We start from the raw sequence: 20,963 nt of genomic DNA, 5'->3' as shown, positions 1-20,963 counted from the left end.
CAATGGATGATTAACCCCTTAGAAACCCAAAAACGGATAACAATTTGAAATAAACGTTTTTATCACAGTCAAAGCACAATCTCACAGGTCTGCTGTGAGTGATTACCTCCCTCAAAACAAGTTTTGGAGACCCCTGGGCTCTGTAGAGACGTCCTGGATCGTGGAGGAAGAGATAGGAAGACTATGACTGAATTTTTACTGCGCAATAAAGCGCCAAAATAGGCCCCTCCCACTCATAATACAACAGTGGGGAAGCTCAGTAAACTGATTTTATTCAAAATAAACGACAGCCAAGTGGAAAAATAATGCCCATAAAGTTTTATCACCAAGTACCTCAGAGAAAAACGATTAACATGCCAGTAAACGTTTTAAATGTAAAATTAATAAATGTTATTAAAAAGCCTGCTGCTAGTCGCTTTCACTGCAGTAGAGGCTTAAATATAAGTTAGATGTATACAGTATTTTCTTAGTGAAGTTCCATTCCCTAGAAATACCTCAGTGTAAACATACATACATATCAGCCTGATACCAGTCGCTATTACTGCATTTAAGGCTGCACTTACATTACATCGGTATCAGCAGTATTTTCTCAGTCAATTCTATTCCTTAGAAAATAATATACTGCAACATACCTCCTTGCAGGTGAACCCTGCCCGCTGTCCCCTGTTCTGAAGTACCTCTCTCCTCAGAATGGCCGAGAAACAGCAAGTGGATCTTAGTTACGACCGCTAAGATCATATACAAACTCAGGTAGATTCTTCTTCTAATACTGCCTGAGAAAAAACAACACACTCCGGTGCTGTTTAAAATAACAAACTTTTGATTGAAGAAATAAAAAACTAAGTATAACAACCACAGTCCTCTCACACGTCCTATCTATTAGTTAGGTGCAAGAGAATGACTGGGTATGACGTAGAGGGGAGGAGCTATATAGCAGCTCTGCTTGGGTGATCCTCTTGCACTTCCTGTTAGGGAGGAGACATAATCCCATAAGTAATGGATGACCCGTGGACTGACTACACTTAACAGGAGAAATGTTTGTTACCTCGAGAAAGGCCCAAATTTTGGCTGAAAATTGGGATACAATTGTGATGTAACAAATGGAACAAAAATTCTGTTTTACTGCATTGAAGAGGGCTGAGCACTCTGGCATTAGATTTATATATAGAAACTCTTGGCTGAAATGTTAAGGAATTGAGTGCTGTAACCATATGATCATATATATTTGTATTATTTTATTTATTTATATATATTATACCTGTATACTAAGTGATATTTTCTAGTTAAGCCAGTAACATTCCCACATAGATATATTAAACAGCATTTTATTATGAAATGTGAAGTGGGCCATATGGTTATACAGTATGCACAGGGAGTTTTTTCGGAGTCTGGCTTTCACATGGATTAAGAGCGAGTTCTTCTTCTTTTGTCACATTCTTAGGTAGAGTTTTACATCTAAACCTGCACAGGAAGAGAAATAGTAAGTCAATACTGTGGCACAATTAATAGCCGATTATCAGACATGTTTACTGGAACAAGTACAGAGTAACTGCAGCATATATAGAGGTATTACCTGCTCTCCACATCATCTACAGTATCTGGCAGCAGTTGGTTGACGGTTTCTATCAGGAATATGGCGGCACTGCCAGATATAATTGCTGCTACCCCATATATAGCAGGTGGAAGAATGGGTGAGATTTCCCACAACATCAGCACCAGTGGGGCAACCATTGATCCCAATCGAGCATTCATAGCAACTAATCCCATACCAGTCTGCCTGCAGGAGAGAGCATGAAAACAATATATAGGAAGAGGTTAGAACTTAACTTAGTATCCTCAGAAAGTCACATGACCTTTATTGTTTCCTTAAGTTCAGGTTTGAAGTCTTTATTTACCCCATATAAAGCAATTTATTCCCATCAAGCTTTGAAAATATTTTGTCTAAAATGGTTTCTTTATGTGCCATCACTAAACACACCTTAATACAGTGGGGAAGAGTTCTCCTGAGTAAAGGTAGGCACATGAGAATGACCCTGCAACACATCCTTTTCCAAGGGCAGACAGAACTATACGGAGTATTTTCAAGTCTGTAAGTAAGAAAGAACAAAATGAAAACAAGTATAAACACTTTGTTTGTTCCCTGGCTCAAGCCATCTCTCTCTGTTCACAACCTGCTTAAAACTTTTATAATACACTGATAATTGCCTCAACCTAATTATCTGTAGTTCTGCTAAAGATATAAAATTATCTTGTGCTCTTTGAAGTGCATAGTCTACATGTAATAAACTCATTTCCATGCATGACCTATTCAGGCCGGTGGTACAATAGAGGCAAACTAAGTGACCGCCTAAGGGACCCCCTGCAGGGAGGGAGGCGCAAATTTGGTTCATGACATCATTTGTTTTTAATGTGTTTATTTCTTTCTTTGCTGCCTCATTTGGCCTTCATAGTAGGGGCCATATGTGGTGGCATAATGGCTAGAAAGGGAGGGGATTTCCCTGCAACATACGGAGGCAGAGAGTGAATACTATACTTTCCAAGATCTTCAGCCTCTCTTGCTCATATAAAGCAGCCTAATAACACATATTCCCAACTAAGCATTTGATAAAGCTGTACCCTCTGTTCTGTCTGAATCATGAAAGAAACACTTTGGGTTTCATGTCCCTTTAAGCATCTTATCCCCATGGGCTAGGGACAGATAAGCTTACCTTGCGGAACAAATGCATTGCATAGTAATGTTACCCCAGAGAGTATCATTACTGAAACTTGAGTAATCCGTCGTCCTAGGAAGCTCATCATTATTGCAGTGATCAGTTTGGCAGGAATATCAATAGCTCCAAAGATAGACTGAAGGAGGAAAATGCTCCCTCCAAATTTCTGAAGGTCCATACCGACTCCATAAAATACAAAGCTAGTGGAAAACCTATAATGAGAACCACATGAATATACAAGTAATTATCCAGTGCTAATATCTTTTTACACACGCAATGTTATGTTTATTGTAAAACAAAATAACTGCTGGGTAGTGTGATCTTTAAAACATAAAGTAGGAAAACAGCACACTCACAGCTCTGGGGCACAGAACCACAGACTTGTCAAGTCCTCCACAGTGACGAATAAACATATAGATTCCAGCCTCCAATTCATGAAATAAATCTTTATTACCACAACAACAACGTTTCAAGCCTGCAATAGGCCCATGGTCATATATATATATACATGACTTGAAACGTTTTTTTCCTACGGACCCAGCAAAGAAATAATATAGATTTATTTAATGAATTGGAGGCTGCAATCTATGAGGCCCATTTATCAAGTTCCGTATGGAGCGTGTGGGCCCGTGTTTCGACTCGCCAGAAACAGCAGTTATGAAGCAGTGGTCTAAAAACCGCTGCTTCATAACCCTGTCCGTCTGCTCTGAGCAGGCTGACAGAGATCACCGCAATTCAACCCGATCGAGTACGATCGGGTTGATAGACACCCCCCTGCTGGCGGCCCATTGGCCGCGAATCTGCAGGAGGCGGCGTTGGACCAGCAGTTCTTGTGAGCTGCTGGTGCAATGCTGAATATGGAGAGCTCATTGATCTCCACATTCAACGAGGTCTTGCGGACCTGATCCGCACTGTTGGATCAGGTCCGCAAGACCTTTGATAAATAGGCCTCTATATGTTTATTTGTGGGTATTGTGATATTGTCACATTCAAAGGTTGAACAAATTTTAGTCAATGTGAAAAAAGTAAGATTGCACTGCGATAATAACTAGGGGTTGTGTACCATACAAGCATGAAACATATAGTGATTCTACGCATCCCTGAAGTACGGATGAGGTCTAGCGGTGAGGTAGAACGTTTAGGTTGCTTCATTTCCGATTGCATATGGGACCTCAGAACCTAGAAACAATTGTAGATAGATGACGTATATGCAAAGCATAGCAGCTAAGAACTGCACAATATAGAAGAAATGCACAGATATTAACTAACATTTTCATAACAGAATTTTGCATTGTTTTGCAGTCTATGAACACACACATTGAAAGCCTTTTGAGTATGTTTATTTTATCTCCTTTGCTTTGGCCAGTTAGGAACAGATATTAATGAGCTCCTGCCCACATTACGTAATCTCTGTGCGGCATGTTGCAGGGTAAGGGTTCTGCAAGATGCGGTCAAGTTTCTCTGGAAGCTGGGTGAAAACATTTTAGCAGGTTAATGTGACAAGAATCATTGCACGCTGATAGCAACATTTTTAAGCAAATACAAATTCATTTTTTTAGTGTACCATAACTTGTATTTACTACTAGTCTTGCATATATACTGTATATATATATATCGTAATTTGGAAACAATATAAGATCGTGAGAAAAGACATTCGGCTAGATTATGAGTTTTGCGTTATGAGTGTCTCGCTGCTAACTTGCAAGTTATTTCCATCGCTCACCTCCCTATAGCGCTGCTATTACAGGTTTGCAAAAACCCGGCGTTAGCAGGCAATATGGCAGCGTTGAGCTCCATACCGCACACAAATACCAGCGCTGCTTTGAGCTGGTTTTACGTGCTCGTGCACGATTTCCCCATAGACATCAATGGGGAGAGCCGGCTAACAAAAAGCCTAACACCTGCAATAAAGGAGCGTAAAGCTCCGTAACGCAGCCCCATTGATTCCTATGGGGAAAGAAAATTTATGTTTACACCTAACACCCTAATATAAACCCTGAGTCTAAACACCCCTAATCTGCCGCCCCTGACATCACTGACACCTACATTATACTTATTAACCCCTAATCTGCCGCCCCCGACATCTACCTACATTTATTAACTCCTAATCTGTTACCCCTAACATCGCCGCCACTTACATTACACTTATTAAAGGGATACTAACCCCAAATGTTTTCTTTCATGATTCACATAGAGCATGCAATTTTAAGCAACTTTCTAATTTACTCCTATTATTAATTTTTCTTTGTTCTCATGTTATCTTGATTTGAAAAGCAGTAATAAAAGGTTAGGAGCCGGCCCATTTTTAGTTCAGCACCTCGGTAGCGCTTGCTGATTGGTTTGCTACATTTAGTCACAAATCAGCAAGTGCTACCCAGGTGCCGTACAAAAAATGGTCCGGCTCTAAAGCTTACAGTACTGCTTTTTCAAATCAAAATAACATGAGAACAAAGATAAACTGATAAAAGGAGTAAATTAGAAAGGTGCTTAAAATTTAATGTTGAAAGAGAAAAATTGTGTTTAGTATCCCTTTAACCCCTAATCTGCCGCCCCAATGCTGTTGCTACCTACCTACACTTATTAACCCTTAATCTGCTGCCCCCAACGTCGCTGCCACTATACTAAAGTTATTAACCCTTAAATCTAAGTCTAACTCTAAACCTAACACCTACTAACTTTAATATAATTAAAATAAATCTAAATAAAAATTAATATCATTAACTAAATAATTCCAATTTAAAACTAAATACTTACCTATAAAATAAACCCTAAGCTTGCTACAATATAACTAATAGTTACATTGTATCTAGTTTAGGGTTTATTTTTATTTTACAGGCAACTTTGTATTTATTTTAACTAGGTAGACTAGTTAGTAAAACAAAATTTATGCTTACCTGATGAATTCATTTCTCCTGTAGTGTGGTCAGTCCACGGGTCATCATTACTTCTGGGATATTATCTCCTCCCCTACAGGAAGTGCAAGAGGATTCACCCAGCAGAGCTGCTATATAGCTCCTCCCCTCTACGTCACCTCCAGTCATTCGACCAAAGGACCAACGAGAAAGGAGAAGCCCAAGGGTGTAGTGGTGACTGGAGTATAATGCAAAAAAAATCTTTAGCCTGCCATAAAAAAAAGGGCGGGCCGTGGACTGACCACACTACAGGAGAAATGAATTTATCAGGTAAGCATAAATTTTGTTTTCTCCTGTTAAGTGTGGTCAGTCCACGGGTCATCATTACTTCTGGGATACCAATACCAAAGCAAAAGTACACGGATGACGGGAGGGACAGGCAGGCTCTTTATACGGAGGGAACCACTGCCTGAAGAACCTTTCTCCCAAAAACAGCCTCCGAAGAAGCAAAAGTGTCAAATTTGTAAAATTTGGAAAAAGTATGAAGAGAAGACCAAGTTGCAGCCTTGCAAATCTGTTCAACAGAAGCCTCATTCTTAAAGGCCCAAGTGGAAGCCACAGCTCTAGTAGAATGAGCTGTAATTCTTTCAGGAGGCTGCTGTCCAGCAGTCTCATAGGCTAATCGTATTATGCTACGAAGCCAAAAAGAGAGAGAGGTAGCCGAAGCTTTTTGACCTCTCCTCTGACCAGAATAAACGACAAACAGGGAAGACGTTTGACGAAAATCCTTAGTTGCCTGTAGATAAAATTTCAGGGCACGGACTACATCTAGATTGTGTAGTAGACGTTCCTTCTTCGAGGAAGGATTAGGACACAAAGATGGAACAACAATCTCTTGATTGATATTCCTGTTAGTGACCACCTTAGGTAGGAACCCAGGTTTAGTACGCAGAACTACCTTGTCTGAATGAAAAATCAGATAAGGAGAATCACAATGTAAGGCAGATAACTCAGAGACTCTTCGAGCCGAGGAAATAGCCATTAAAAACAGAACTTTCCAAGATAACAACTTGATATCAATGGAATGAAGGGGTTCAAACGGAACACCCTGTAAAACATTAAGAACTAAGTTCAAACTCCATGGCGGAGCAACAGTTTTAAACACAGGCTTGATCCTAGCTAAAGCCTGACAAAAAGCTTGAACGTCCGGAACTTCTGACAGACGTTTGTGTAAAAGAATGGACAGAGCTGAAATCTGTCCCTTTAAAGAACTAGCGGATAACCCCTTTTCTAAACCTTCTTGTAGAAAAGACAATATCCTTGGAATCCTAACCTTACTCCATGAGTAACTCTTGGATTCGCACCAATATAAGTATTTACGCCATATTTTATGGTAAATCCTTCTGGTAACAGGCTTCCTAGCCTGTATTAAGGTATCAATAACTGGCTCAGAAAAACCACGTTTTGATAAAATCAAGCGTTCAATTTCCAAGCAGTCAGCTTCAGAGAAGTTAGATTTTGATGTTTGAATGGACCCTGGATCAGAAGGTCCTGTTTCAGAGGTAGAGACCAAGGCGGACAGGATGACATGTCCACTAGATCTGCATACCAAGTCCTGCGTGGCCATGCAGGTGCTATTAGAATCACTGATGCTCTCTCCTGTTTGATTCTGGCAATCAATCGAGGAAGCATCGGGAAGGGTGGAAACACATAAGCCATCCCGAAGGTCCAAGGTGCTGTCAAAGCATCTATCAGAACCGCTCCCGGATCCCTGGATCTGGACCCGTAGCGAGGAAGCTTGGCGTTCTGACGAGACGCCATGAGATCTATCTCTGGTTTGCCCCAACGTCGAAGTATCTGGGCAAAGACCTCCGGATGAAGTTCCCACTCCCCCGGATGAAAAGTCTGACGAATTAAGAAATCCGCCTCCCAGTTCTCCACTCCCGGGATGTGGATTGCAGACAGGTGGCAAGAGTGAGACTCTGCCCAGCGAATTATCTTTGATACTTCCATCATTGCTAGGGAGCTTCTTGTCCCTCCCTGATGGTTGATGTAAGCTACAGTCGTGATGTTGTCCGACTGAAACCTGATGAACCCCCGAGTTGTTAACTGGGGCCAAGCCAGAAGGGCATTGAGAACTGCTCTCAATTCCAGAATGTTTATTGGAAGGAGACTCTCCTCCTGATTCCATAGTCCCTGAGCCTTCAGAGAATTCCAGACAGCGCCCCAACCTAGTAGGCTGGCGTCTGTTGTTACAATTGTCCAGTCTGGCCTGCTGAATGGCATCCCCCTGGACAGGTGTGGTCGATAAAGCCACCATAGAAGAGAATTTCTGGTCTCTTGATTCAGATTCAGAGTGGGGGACAAATCTGAGTAATCCCCATTCCACTGACTTAGCATGCACAATTGCAGCGGTCTGAGATGTAGGCGTGCAAAAGGTTCAACGTCCATTGCCGCTACCATTAAGCCGATCACCTCCATGCATTGAGCTACTGACGTTTGTTGAATGGAATGAAGGACACGGCATGCATTTTGAAGCTTTGTTAACCTGTCTTCTGTCAGGTAAATCTTCATTTCTACAGAATCTATCAGAGTCCCCAAGAAGGGAACTCTTGTGAGTGGAAAGAGAGAACTCTTCTTTTCGTTCACCTTCCATCCATGCGACCTTAGAAATGCCAGTACTAACTCTGTATGAGACTTGGCAGTTTGAAAGCTTGAAGCTTGTATCAGAATGTCGTCTAGGTACGGAGCTACCGAAATTCCTCGCGGTCTTAGTACCGCCAGAAGAGTACCCAGAACCTTTGTGAAGATTCTTGGAGCCGTAGCCAGTCCGAATGGAAGAGCTACAAACTGGTAATGCCTGTCTAGAAAGGCAAACCTTAGATACCGGTGATGATTTCTGTGAATCGGTATGTGAAGGTAAGCATCCTTTAAATCCACTGTGGTCATGTACTGACCCTCTTGGATCATGGGCAAAATTGTTCGAATCGTTTCCATCTTGAACGATGGAACTCTTAGGAATTTGTTTAGGATCTTTAAATCCAAGATTGGCCTGAAAGTTCCCTCTTTTTTGGGAACTACAAACAGATTTGAGTAAAACCCTTGTCCTTGTTCCGACCGCGGAACTGGATGGATCACTCCCATTAATAAAAGATCTTGTACGCAGCATAGGAACGCTTCTTTCTTTATTTGGTTTGTTGATAACCTTGACAGATGAAATCTCCCTCTTGGGGGAGAGGATTTGAAGTCCAGAAGGTATCCCTGAGATATGATCTCTAACGCCCAGGGATCCTGAACATCTCTTGCCCAAGCCTGGGCGAAGAGAGAAAGTCTGCCCCCTACTAGATCCGGTCCCGGATCGGGGGCCCTCGATTCATGCTGTCTTAGGGGCAGCAGCAGGTTTCCTGGCCTGCTTGCCCTTGTTCCAGGACTGGTTAGGTTTCCAGCCTTGTCTGTAGCGAGCAACAGCTCCTTCCTGTTTTGGTGCAGAGGAAGTTGATGCTGTTCCTGCTTTGAAATTACGAAAGGAACGAAAATTAGACTGTCTAGCCCTAGGTTTGGCTTTGTCCTGAGGCAGGGCATGGCCTTTACCTCCTGTAATGTCAGCGATAATCTCTTTCAACCCGGGCCCGAATAAGGTTTGCCCTTTGAAAGGTATATTAAGCAATTTAGATTTAGAAGTAACATCAGCTGACCAGGATTTTAGCCACAGTGCTCTGCGTGCCTGAATGGCAAATCCGGAATTCTTAGCCGTAAGTTTAGTTAAATGTACTACGGCATAAATGAGTTAGCTAACTTAAGGGCTTTAAGTTTGTCTGTAATCTCATCTAGTGTAGATGATTGAAGTGTCTCTTCCAGAGACTCAAACCAAAATGCTGCTGCAGCCGTGACAGGCGCAATACATGCAAGAGGTTGCAATATAAAACCTTGTTGAACAAACATTTTCTTAAGGTAACCCTCTAATTTTTTATCCATTGGATCTGAAAAGGCACAGCTATCCTCCACCGGGATAGTGGTACGCTTAGCTAAAGTAGAAACTGCTCCCTCAACCTTAGGGACCGTTTGCCATAAGTCCCGTGTGGTGGCGTCTATTGGAAACATTTTTCTAAATATCGGAGGGGGTGAGAACGGCACACCGGGCCTATCCCACTCCTTAGTAACAATTTCAGTAAGTCTCTTAGGTATAGGAAAAACATCAGTACTCGCCGGTACCGCAAAATATTTATCCAACCTACACATTTTCTCTGGTATTGCAACTGTGTTACAATCATTCAGAGCCGCTAACACCTCCCCTAGTAATACACGGAGGTTTTCCAGCTTAAATTTAAAATTTGAAATATCTGAATCCAATCTATTTGGATCAGAACCGTCACCCACAGAATGAAGTTCTCCGTCCTCATGTTCTGCCGCCTGTGACGCAGTGTCTGACATGGCCCTAATATTATCAGCGCACTCTGTTCTCACCCCAGAGTGATCACGCTTGCCTCTAAGTTCTGGTAATTTAGCCAAAACTTCAGTCATAACAGTAGCCATATCCTGTAATGTGATTTGAAATGGCCGCCCAGATGTACTCGGCGCTACAATATCACACACCTCCCGAGCGGGAGATGCAGGTACTGACACGTGAGGCGAGTTAGTCGGCATAACTCTCCCCTCGTTGTCTGGTGAAATATGTTCAATTTGTACAGATTGACTTTTATTTAAAGTAGCATCAATACAGTTAGTACATAAACTTCTATTGGGCTCCACTTTGGCATTAGCACATATAGCACATGTATCTTCCTCTGAATCAGACATGTTTAACACACTAGCAATTAACTAGCAACTTGGAAATGCTTTTTCAAGTAATTTACAATAATATGAAAACGAACTGTGCCTATAAGAAGCACAGAAAAAATTATGACAGTTGAAAATAATTAAGTTATAGCATCAATCTTTGTCAGAAATATACAATTTTAGCAAAGGATTGTTCCCATTAGCAAAGGATAACTAACCCAGGCAGCATAAAAAATACACAAATAAACGTTTTTTATCACAGTCAACTACAATCTTCACAGCTCTGCTGTGATGATTACCTCCCTCAAAAAAAGGCTTTGGAGATCCCTGAGTTCTGTAGAGATGAACCGGATCATGCAGGAAGAAAATGAACCTCTGACTGAGTTTTTTGATGCGTAGTAAAAGCGCCAAAAATGGCCCCTCCCCCTCACACATAACAGTGAGAGAGATCAGTGAACTGCTTTAATTTAAACAAAACTATTGCCAAGTGGAAAAAATAGTGCCCAAAACATTTTTTCACCCAGTACCTCAGAGAAATAAACGTTTTTACATGCCAGCAAAAAAACGTTTAACCTCAATAAATTAATTGTTATTTAAAACCTATTGCAAGTCCCTGCAACTTAGGTAAAGTCTATGCATACAGTATAAATCCAGTGAAGTACCATTCCCCAGAATACTGAAGTGTAAAATATACATACATGACAGCCTGATACCAGCTACATCTACTGCATTTAAGGCTGAGTTTACATTATAATGGTATGGCAGGATTTTCTCATCAATTCCATGTCAGAAAATAACAAACTGCTACATACCTCTTTGCAGATTAATCTGCCCGCTGTCCCCTGATCTGAAGTTTACCTCTCCTCAGATGGCCGAGAAACAGCAATATGATCTTAACTACTCCGGCTAAAATCATAGAAAAAACTCCGATAGATTCTTCTTCAAATTCTACCAGAGAATGAATAACACACTCCGGTGCTATTATAAAATAACAAACTTTTGATTGAAGGTAATAAACTAATTAAATCACCACAGTCCTCTCACACATCCTATCTATTCGTTGGGTGCAAGAGAATGACTGGAGGTGACGTAGAGGGGAGGAGCTATATAGCAGCTCTGCTGGGTGAATCATCTTGCACTTCCTGTAGGGGAGGAGATAATATCCCAGAAGTAATGATGACCCGTGGACTGACCACACTTAACAGGAGAAATAGTTATTAACAATTTACTAACTACCTAGCTAAAATAAATACAAACTTACCTGTGAAATAAAAATAAAAACCTAAGCTAGATACAATGTAACTATTAGTTATATTGTAGCTAGCTTAGGTTATATTTTACAGGTAAGTATTTATTTAGTTTTAAATAGGAATTATTTAGGTAGTAATTGCAATTTTTATTTGGAATAATTTAAATTATGTTAAAGTTAGTGGGTGTTAGGGTTAGACTAAGGGTTAGGTTTAGGGGTTAATAACTTTAGTATAGTGGCAGTTATTTTGGGGACAGCAGATTAAGGGTTAATAACAGTAATGTAGGTTGCGGCGATGTTAGGGACAGCAGATTAGGGTTTAATAATATTTAACTAGTGTTTGCGATGCGGGAGTACGGCAGTTTAGGGGTTAATATGTTTATTATAGTGGCGGCGATGTCCGGTGCAGCAGATTAGGGGTTAATAAGTTTATTTTAGTGTTTGCGATGTGGGAGGGCCTCGGTTTAGGGGTTAATAGGTAGTTTATGGGTGTTAGTGTACTTTGTGACACTTTAGTTATGAGTTTTATGCTACAGCTCTGTAACATAAAAACCATAACTACTGACTTTCAGGTGGCGGTACGGATCTTGTAGTTATGGGCTGTACCGCTCACTTTTTGGCCGGACAGGCAAACTCGTAATACCGGCGCTATGGAAGTCTCATTGAAAAAGGACTTTTTAAAAGCTTCGGTAGTTACATAGCGTTACGGCCAAAAAAGTGTGCGGTACAGCTATACCTGCAAGACTCGTAATACCAGCGGTATTTCACCATAACGCAAAACTCGCAATCTAGCCGATTGATTCCTGCTGGCATAAGATGATTAGAGAATACAATGGGAAAACTTCAGATACACCCAAGGAACGGCCCTGTTCGGCCTATTCGCCAATACTGCAAGATTCATTTTAAACTACAACATTTATTTTTCACCCTTGTGTTTCTTCTTTTTCCATTTTACTTCGGCTGAATAACTGGGGATTACGGGTAAGGGAAGTTACACTTAACAGCTTTGCTGGGGTGCTCTTTGCCTCCTCCTCCTCCTCCTTTTAAACTTTGTATTTTAAAATGACATTGCAAATGAAATATTTTTTTCCTGTATACTTTACGATTTTAACTACGTAATTTAAATGCAAATTCTAATGCAAACCACCAGAACAATTGCTAATGCAAACCTTTAAACTGCTTATTTTATACTGATTGTATAATTCTCCTATACAGAAATGTAGGTTACACCCCTTGGGGAGATACGTAGCTCTCAAGGTAAAATTTGACTTTAAAAGAAAACATTTGAGAAACAGAGAAGTACTAATAGACTTAATAGATATTTTTTTAAAAAATCTCAACATAGCAGGGAGCTTTAGAAATGCGGCCCCAACATCTTTTTTTTTTTTGGGGGGGGGGGGTTTGTACGTCATTATAAAAAAACAAATTGCACCAACTCAAAAACTTTAAAGGACCGCTAAATACAGTAGCATTAAATAGCTGACAAATACACAATAAAAACAAAATGTATGCTTACCTGATAAAGTTCTTTTTTTCCGGACATGGAGAGTCCACAACGTCATTCCAATTACTAGTGAGATATTCAACTCCTGACCAACAGGAGGAGGCAAAGAGCACCCCAGCAAAGCTGTTAAGTGTAACTTCCCTTACCCATAATCCCCAGTTATTCAGCCGAAGGAAAATGGAAAAAGAAGAAACACAAGGGTAAAAAGGTGCCCAAGAAGAGAAGACAGTCCTAGAGCCGTAATTCTCTCAGGAGGCTGCTGACCAGCAGTCTCATAAACCAAACAAATCAAACTTCTTAACCAGAGGGAAAGAGTAGAAGAAGAAGAGGCCTTCTGACCTTTATGCTTTCCAGAGAAAACAACAAACAGGGCAGAAGATTGCCTAAAATCTTTGGAAGCTTTAGAGCATGCACAACATCTAAGTTATGCAAAAGACGTTCATCATGAGAAGAAGGATTAAGACAAAAAGAAGGAACTACAAATTCCTGAATAATGTTTCGATCCGACACCACCTTAGGGAGAAAAATCAATTTAGTACGAAAGACCGCATTATCTGCATGAAAGATAAGGTACAGGGAATCTCACTGCAGAGCTGAAAGCTCAGAAACTCTGTGAGCAGAAGAAAAGCAAGGAGAAATAAAACCTTCCAAGATAACAAATTGATATCAACAACATGCATCGGCTCAAACGGAGATTGCTGCAAAACTTTAAGAATTAGATTAAAGCTCCAAGGAGGAGCAACAGGTTTAAACACAGGCCTGATTCTGACCAGGGCCTATACAAAAGCTTGAACATCTGGTAAGTGGAAAAAGATAGATAATGCATAAATCTGACCCTTTAGAGTACTGACTGAAAAATCTTACTCCAGGCCATCCTGAAGAAAAAGATAAAATATGGGGAATCCATACCCGGCTCCAGGAGAACCCCTTAGATTCGCACTAACAAAGATATTTACGTCATACCCTATAGAAAATCTTGCAAATAACAGGTTTGCGAGCCTAAAGCATAGTATCAATGACCGTTTCAGAAAAACCACATCTAGGCAGAACTAGGCATTCAATCTCCAAGCAGTCAGCTTCAGAGAATCCAGGTTTGGATGGAGGAAAGGACCATGAATTAGAAGGTCCTTCCTCAGCGGTAACCTCCAAGGAGGTAGAGAAGACATCTTTACTAGATCCTTAAAACATATCCTGCAAGGCCATGCAGGAGCTATTAGGATTACCGATGCTCTCTCCTGTTTGATACAAGCAATGACTCGTGGAAGGAGAGCAAACGGAGGAAACAGATATGCCAGAGAGAGCATCCATGGAACCGCTAGAGCATCTATCAGAACGGCCTGAGGATCTCTTGACCTTGAACCGTACTTTGGAACCTTGGTATTTTGGCGACACAACATCAGATACCACTCTGGAACCCCCCACCTGAGGCTTATCTGAGTGAACACTTCTGGATAGATAGCCCAATTCCCGGGATAAAAGGTCTGACTGCTCAGAAAATCAGCCTCCCAATTGTCCATTCCTGGAATGTGGATGGCAGATAGGAGACAGTCGTGAGCTTCTGTCCACTGCAGAATGCGAGTCACCTCCTTCATGGCCAAGGAACTCCGAGTTCCTACCTGGTGGTTGATGTAAGCCACTGAGGAGATGTTGTCCGACTGGAATCTGATAAACCGGACTAAAGATAATTGAGGCCAAGCTACCAAGGCATAGAAGATCGCTCTCAACTACAAAATGTTTATGGAGCCCTGAGCCTTCAGAGAACCCCAAACAGCTCCCCAGCCTGACAGGCTGTCATCCATAGTCACAATCACCCAGGAAGGTCTCAGGAAGCAAGTGCCCTGATACATATGTTCCTGTGAAATCCACCACAATAGAGAATCTCTTGTTAGGGGGTCCAGATTTATCCTCTGCGATAAATCTGAATGGTCTCCGTTCCATTGACGGAGCATGGCAAGCTCCAGTGGTCGCAGATGGAACAGAGCAAAAGGAATGATGTTCATGGAAGCCACCATCAGACCAATCGCCTCCATGCATTGAGCCACTGATGGACGAAAAGAACACTGGAGGAAAGGACAGAAAGCAAGAAGTATGGATTTTCTGTCCTCCGTCAGGAAAATCTTAATGGACAGGGAATCTATGATTGTCCCTAGGAAACACACCTTTGTAGATGGAACTAGAGAACTCTTTTCCAGATTCCCTTCCACCCGTGGAAACGTAGAAAAGACAACAACATCTCTGCATGAGATTTTGCTAGTTGAAAAGATGACGCCTGAACCAAGATGTCGTCTAGTTAAGGTGCCACAGCAATTCCCTGGGATCTGATCACTGCCAAAAGGGCTCCCAGAACCTTTGTGAATATTTTGGGAGCTGTGGCAAGACGAAAGGGAAGGGCAACAAACTGGAAATGCATGTCCAGAAAGGCAAACCTTAGAAACTGGTAATGATCCCTGTGAATGGGATCGTGTAAATACACGTCCTTCAGGTCTATGGTCGTCATGAATTGACCTTCCTGGACCAATGGAAGAATGGAACTAATAATTTTCATCTTGAAGGACGGAACCCTGAGGAATTTGTTTAGACACTTTAGATCTAGGATGGGACGAAAAGTTCCCTCCTTTTTGGGAACCACAAATAGATTTGAATAGGATCCTAGACCTTGTTCCTTTAGAGGGACTGCACAATTACTCCCAGGGAGGATAGGTCCTTCACGCAGTTTACGAAGGCCTCCCTCTTCACCTGATGAGAGGATAGTCTTGACAGGAGAAATCTGCCCCTTGGAGGGCAATATCTGAATCCTATTCTGTAGCCCTGAGATACTATATCAACAGCCCATTTGCAATTGGACCTGGATTAGCCTGGAAGAAGAGAGGAGGTCGTCTGTCCTTTAAAGCTACAAAAGGAACGGAAATTAGAAGTCTTTTGACCCTTAGGTCTATTCTTCTTGTCCTGAGGTAGGAAAGATCCCTTTCCACCTGAATTCTCTAAAATGATTTCCACCAGACCAGGCCCAAACAGGGTTTCACCCTAATATGGTAAAGTCAAAGGCTAGGTCCATATATGTATTGTTTTAGATATAGCTCCAGAGACCAAGTGCACCTATAGCTTTGAACAAAGGCTGACTAGCTAGCCTGAAAGGGGGTATTTGTAGATATCTGTGTTCAAAGCTCCTCAAAATGGGCAAGGTGTGAATGGAGAAATTATTGTGCTAAAAACAAGTTTAATTACAAACTTCCTTATTGTCACATTCGGAGTTAAGGTTTCTGTTACAGTTAAAAACTACAAAATGCAATTAGAATATAATGTGGATCCACACTATCACAATTGAAGTAATATTACATACATTAGAAACATATTTCACACATTTGCAATTAAAAGCAGTGGTTATCCGTAGAAAGGTCTGCAATTGGCTAAAATTGATCACATGAGACTCTAAATGGATTGAAAACCAATGCTGGTTTTGGTGTGAATATTCACTAGCACACGGTAAAAAATAGAAAAAAGTGATACAACATGTGCACCTTTGGGTTAAGTTATAAATAATGTTACTTATCTATAGAGGTATAAAGTGAATGTGCAAATGAAAATGCAAAAAAATAAATAAAAATAAATTGGTGGTGCTTTTTGTGTATCAATGGACAAAAATGGTAAATGTGAGAAAATTGGGTGAGGAATAATTTCTTAAAAATATTTTCTTTAAAAATTCCTTATTAGATTACAAAGAATCACAAAAAATCCTTAAAAAATAAAAAGTGAAAACGTGCACCAAAAAGGTTAAGTGAAGCAAAGTCTGGTGTTGGTGATCCAATAAAATAATAAAGGGTAAGAATAGAACAAAGTCTAGTAGTTGTAATCCAATAGACTGGTGGCTTGCACTCAGTCTATATTAACAATTTAAGTTTGGTATATAAATCAGTAATTGTATAAGAAACAACCTTATTTCCTGGCGGTGAGTGTCCTTATTAGTTCCTGGTGGTGAGAATCCACTCGGGTGTCCCTAGACCTGGATCTGGGAACCTAGTAGTGCCTTGATCTTATATTATCAATTTCACGAGTATATTGCTGAGCTTAGCTTCCTCCTGATCCTCTCTGACCCTCAAAGGCTAGGTCCCTGAAGAAAACATCAGCCTACCAAGATTTTAACCACAGAGCTCTACGAGCTAGGACAAAGAAGCTAGAAAACTTAGCTCCAGTCTAATTACCTGCAAGTTGGCATCGCAGATAAAAGTATAGGCTAATTTAAGAGCCTAGATTCTATCTTGGATCTCCTCCACCATAGTCTCCTGTGATATCAAATCAGACAGGGCATTGAAAGGAGGCATAGGAAATTCTAAAGAGCAAAAACCAAGAGAGAGGCCTGAACTCAGGACCTTGAATCAAACTTACACTCAATAGCGCAAAAGAGACCCAGCTCTAGAAAATTCCTTCTTTTTTTTACCCGTATAGGTAATCAAACCAATAGCTCTCAGCTATTAGTAAGGGAAAAGGCCCAGGCGCCAACTATACGAAGGCAGGTAAATACAAATTTTGAAGAAATGTTGTATATACAGATGAAAAATTGAATAAAAACAGTTTATTACATCAAGATATGTATACTCAATACAATAATATACAGTTGAACCAGAATTCATGGATCCATGTTGGTTTTACAATAAAAACAAATTGGTAAGTGGTCACAAAGGGTAATATCAATAGTAAAAAAGGTGATGATAAAAACAAGTAGAGCCTTCTATAAATAACAATATGACCTTCAATAAAAATGTTCCACCAGATTAAATATATTAAAAAAGTCAATCCGTTAACTGCTGGTATAGGAGGATGAAGAAATAAATGATTAAATCAGCTGATAAGAGTGGTCTCCAAGGTGTGTGAGAGCTGTGGTGATCCTGAAAGTGTGTTTACTTTGTAAATCCGAGTTGATGTGTTAAAAATGTCACTAAAAAATGCAATAGGGGCTTGTAAAAAAATTGCTTGTGAAAAATTATATAAATGCAAATAGTCCCAGTGAAAATGTGCTAAGGTCAAATTTCAACCAGTGAAAAATGAGGAAATGAATAAAAAATAAAAAATAATAAAAAATCACATGTGAAAGTCAAATCCAAATCAGAAAAAATATGAAAAAATATATAGATGAATGTCAAATCCAAATGAAAAAAAATGAAAAAAATGTGCTCTAGAATCAAAATCTATGCCTAAACAGACACCCCTGGGTAGAAAAGTGGAGAACTGTGAAATATGCAAAGAAAAAATGTTGCAATAAAATGTGTAGTTGAATTCCTAATCCCCTTGATAGATGAAAGTCCCACCATAAAAAGTTGATAGTAGAAAATTTCACTATAGATTTTAGAAGAAATGTCTGTATAAGCACGATGGTAGGTATGTTCCGCCCTAGAAAAAATAACAAATATAGTGTAGATCGTACAAAACAATATCACATAAAGAATAAGGCTTACCAGTGTCTACGCGTTTCGGCCCGTGTCAGGCCTTTCTCAAGACCTTGATATGCCCCAAAATAAACCCATAAGATGGGTAACTGGCACCAAATCTTTTGAGTATAGAAGTATGCGTGCCAAGATTAGATTGCGGCTAGAAAGATAGAAACCTGCGTGCCAAGATTAAATTGCAGCTAGAAGCATAGACCGCGTTACATTCAAAATGGCGACACCGTCATTGAGACAAACAGGAAGCAGTCCATAACAACTTACTCTATTGGAGTGCAAATACGATTGCCAGAATAAGCGTCACAGTAATTAACTGCTAAAAAGTCATAATAGGAGAACGCACATCAATACTTGGGGCAGCTTAAGTCTCTTAAGTTAAGGTCATCTCCCCAAGCGCGCCAAAACCTCAGCTCCAAACGGTGACTATTTAGAGGCAAATGTATTCCTGCCACTTTCTCCCGTAACGGAGCGAGAGGTTGCGCAACCATATTATACACCCATAACAATTTAAAAATGGTTAATAAAGGATGCAGGAGCGGGGATAAATTGTGGGGCTGTCCGCATATACCAAATTGCCATCATGTGAGAATAATTTAATGCGATTCTTTAGAACATGAATCCCAGCAGTAACTCAGGTTCCCACACACTGACTACTAAAAGACCCATTGGTAGGTTATAAGGCGGCATAAATCTTGTTACTGATTATCAGTAGTGTGCCCCGCCGCAAATATCCCAAACCTGAAGATATAATAACTATACATACACACCCTTCCTGAGGGTAGCAGGTCCCACCAGGTCTCTGACTTCCCAGTCCTTCTTCCTTCACTCTGAGAATAAATAATAAGAAAGGACTTACCCTCCAGAGTCTTCTGCTGTGGGGCATTACAGCAGCTGCAGGTCTGTCAGCCTCATACGGCAACTGACAGGGACCTGAATGTAAAAGAAAGAACAGAGTAACCAACCCTGGCTTACTATAAAACCTCACCGCTTTCTAACTGCTAACAGCCACCATGACTCTTACTAAAGAGATTGACATGGACACAGAGAGACCCCAATCCTTGCTTGCAGGAAAAAGTACCCATAAAAGGATTAAATATCTTCAGACACCAACTTTGCACATCCTCCATTGACAGAGGCAAAGAGAATGACTGGGGATTATGGGTAAGGGAAGTTACACTTAACAGCTTTGCTGGGGTGCTCTTTGCCTCCTACTGCTGGACAGGAGTTGAATATCCAACTAGTAATTGGAATGACGTTGTGGACTCTCCATGCCATAGGTAAGAAAAGACAATGCTATAGTACTTACTATGAATCGGAAATGAGATGTAAAATATTTTATGGCAAATTTAAACTGTAATCCAATTTTCTCTCACCCTGTATCATGTGACAGCCATCAGCCAATCACAAAATGCACATTTGTATATACTGTGCACTTTAGCACATGCTCAGTAGGAGCAGTAAGTGTGCATATTAAAATAATGTGCACATTTTCATATGGAAGTTTATTGGAAGGTTTTTTTAAATGACATACTCTATCTAAAACATGAAAGTTTAATTTTGACTTTTGTGTCCCTTTAAAGGGACAGAAAAGTAAAAAATAAAGTTTCATGATTCAAACAGAGCATACAATTTTAGGAGACAATTTTTTTATGTTATCAAATTTACTTTGTTCTCTTATTACCCTTTGTAGTGCAGCAGTGCTTTACAGAAGTCTAGTTGACGATTGGTGGTTACATACATATGCCTCTTGTCATTGGCTCACCAGAAGTGATTAGCTAGCTGCCAGTAGTGACTTTAACTACACAGTTAAGAAGCCCTTGCAGGGATTAACACATTAGAGCATTTCTTTTTGCACATATATGTTGAAAAGACTGGACACATTTTAGAACATGTATATGGGAATATTTATATAACACTGTTACCTCTTCAGACAGCTTTTTTCCTTCCGCATACTTTCCATTTATCCAAGCTGCTCTCTTTAGGTGTCTCAACGCCTCAGTGTGCCGCCCCTTTAGGATTAACCAACGAGCTGATTCTGGGATGAACCTGATTTAAAGATGACAAAAAACAACTGTCAGAGGAGAAAATTCCAGAGATTCATATGTTTTTAAAAAATACTTCTCCTTACCATGAATACAGAAAGAAAATATAGTATGGGGCAGAGACGGTGAACTGAAGCCAGCGCCAGTTACGTATTCCATAGGCTAGTGCTGCTAGCAGGAGCTGCCCAGTAGTAAAACTGTAAGCAAAGAGCGTTCCCATAACAGTCCGTCTGTTCGGTGGGGTCCACTCTAGAACTGTAAGAGAATTATAAAGTTACTATTGCTCCTGCAAAATGGTGAACTCCAAGTAGACCTGCTAGGTAGGAATGGATAGATTGGCCTATTTGTGGCTTTAGTCAACTAGATATATTTTGACATTTTGGGGGTGGAA

At 40.5% G+C, this 20,963-nt stretch overlaps 1 protein-coding gene across 1 annotated transcript in view; it reads right to left on the bottom strand.

The window, feature by feature from the left end:
• Positions 1–1,309: 1,309 nt before the first annotated feature.
• The window catches only part of LOC128635713 (solute carrier family 22 member 6), an 83,044-nt gene continuing 63,390 nt past the window's right edge, over positions 1,310–20,963 (bottom strand). The window contains exons 4-10 of the mRNA XM_053688838.1: positions 20,659–20,827; positions 20,453–20,576; positions 3,775–3,890; positions 2,709–2,923; positions 1,979–2,087; positions 1,574–1,777; positions 1,310–1,461 (exon numbers count right to left, since the gene is read on the bottom strand). Of these exons, the coding sequence (XP_053544813.1) occupies positions 1,356–1,461; positions 1,574–1,777; positions 1,979–2,087; positions 2,709–2,923; positions 3,775–3,890; positions 20,453–20,576; positions 20,659–20,827 (1,043 nt within the window). The 3' untranslated portion in view covers positions 1,310–1,355. The remainder of the gene's footprint in view (positions 1,462–1,573; positions 1,778–1,978; positions 2,088–2,708; positions 2,924–3,774; positions 3,891–20,452; positions 20,577–20,658; positions 20,828–20,963) is intronic.

This window comes from Bombina bombina, chromosome 7 (genome assembly GCF_027579735.1).
Source record: "Bombina bombina isolate aBomBom1 chromosome 7, aBomBom1.pri, whole genome shotgun sequence".
NCBI classification, from domain to species: Eukaryota; Metazoa; Chordata; class Amphibia; order Anura; family Bombinatoridae; genus Bombina; species Bombina bombina.
The sequence above is the reverse complement of the archived record's forward strand: the minus strand, read 5'-3'. Positions and strand labels throughout refer to the sequence as shown.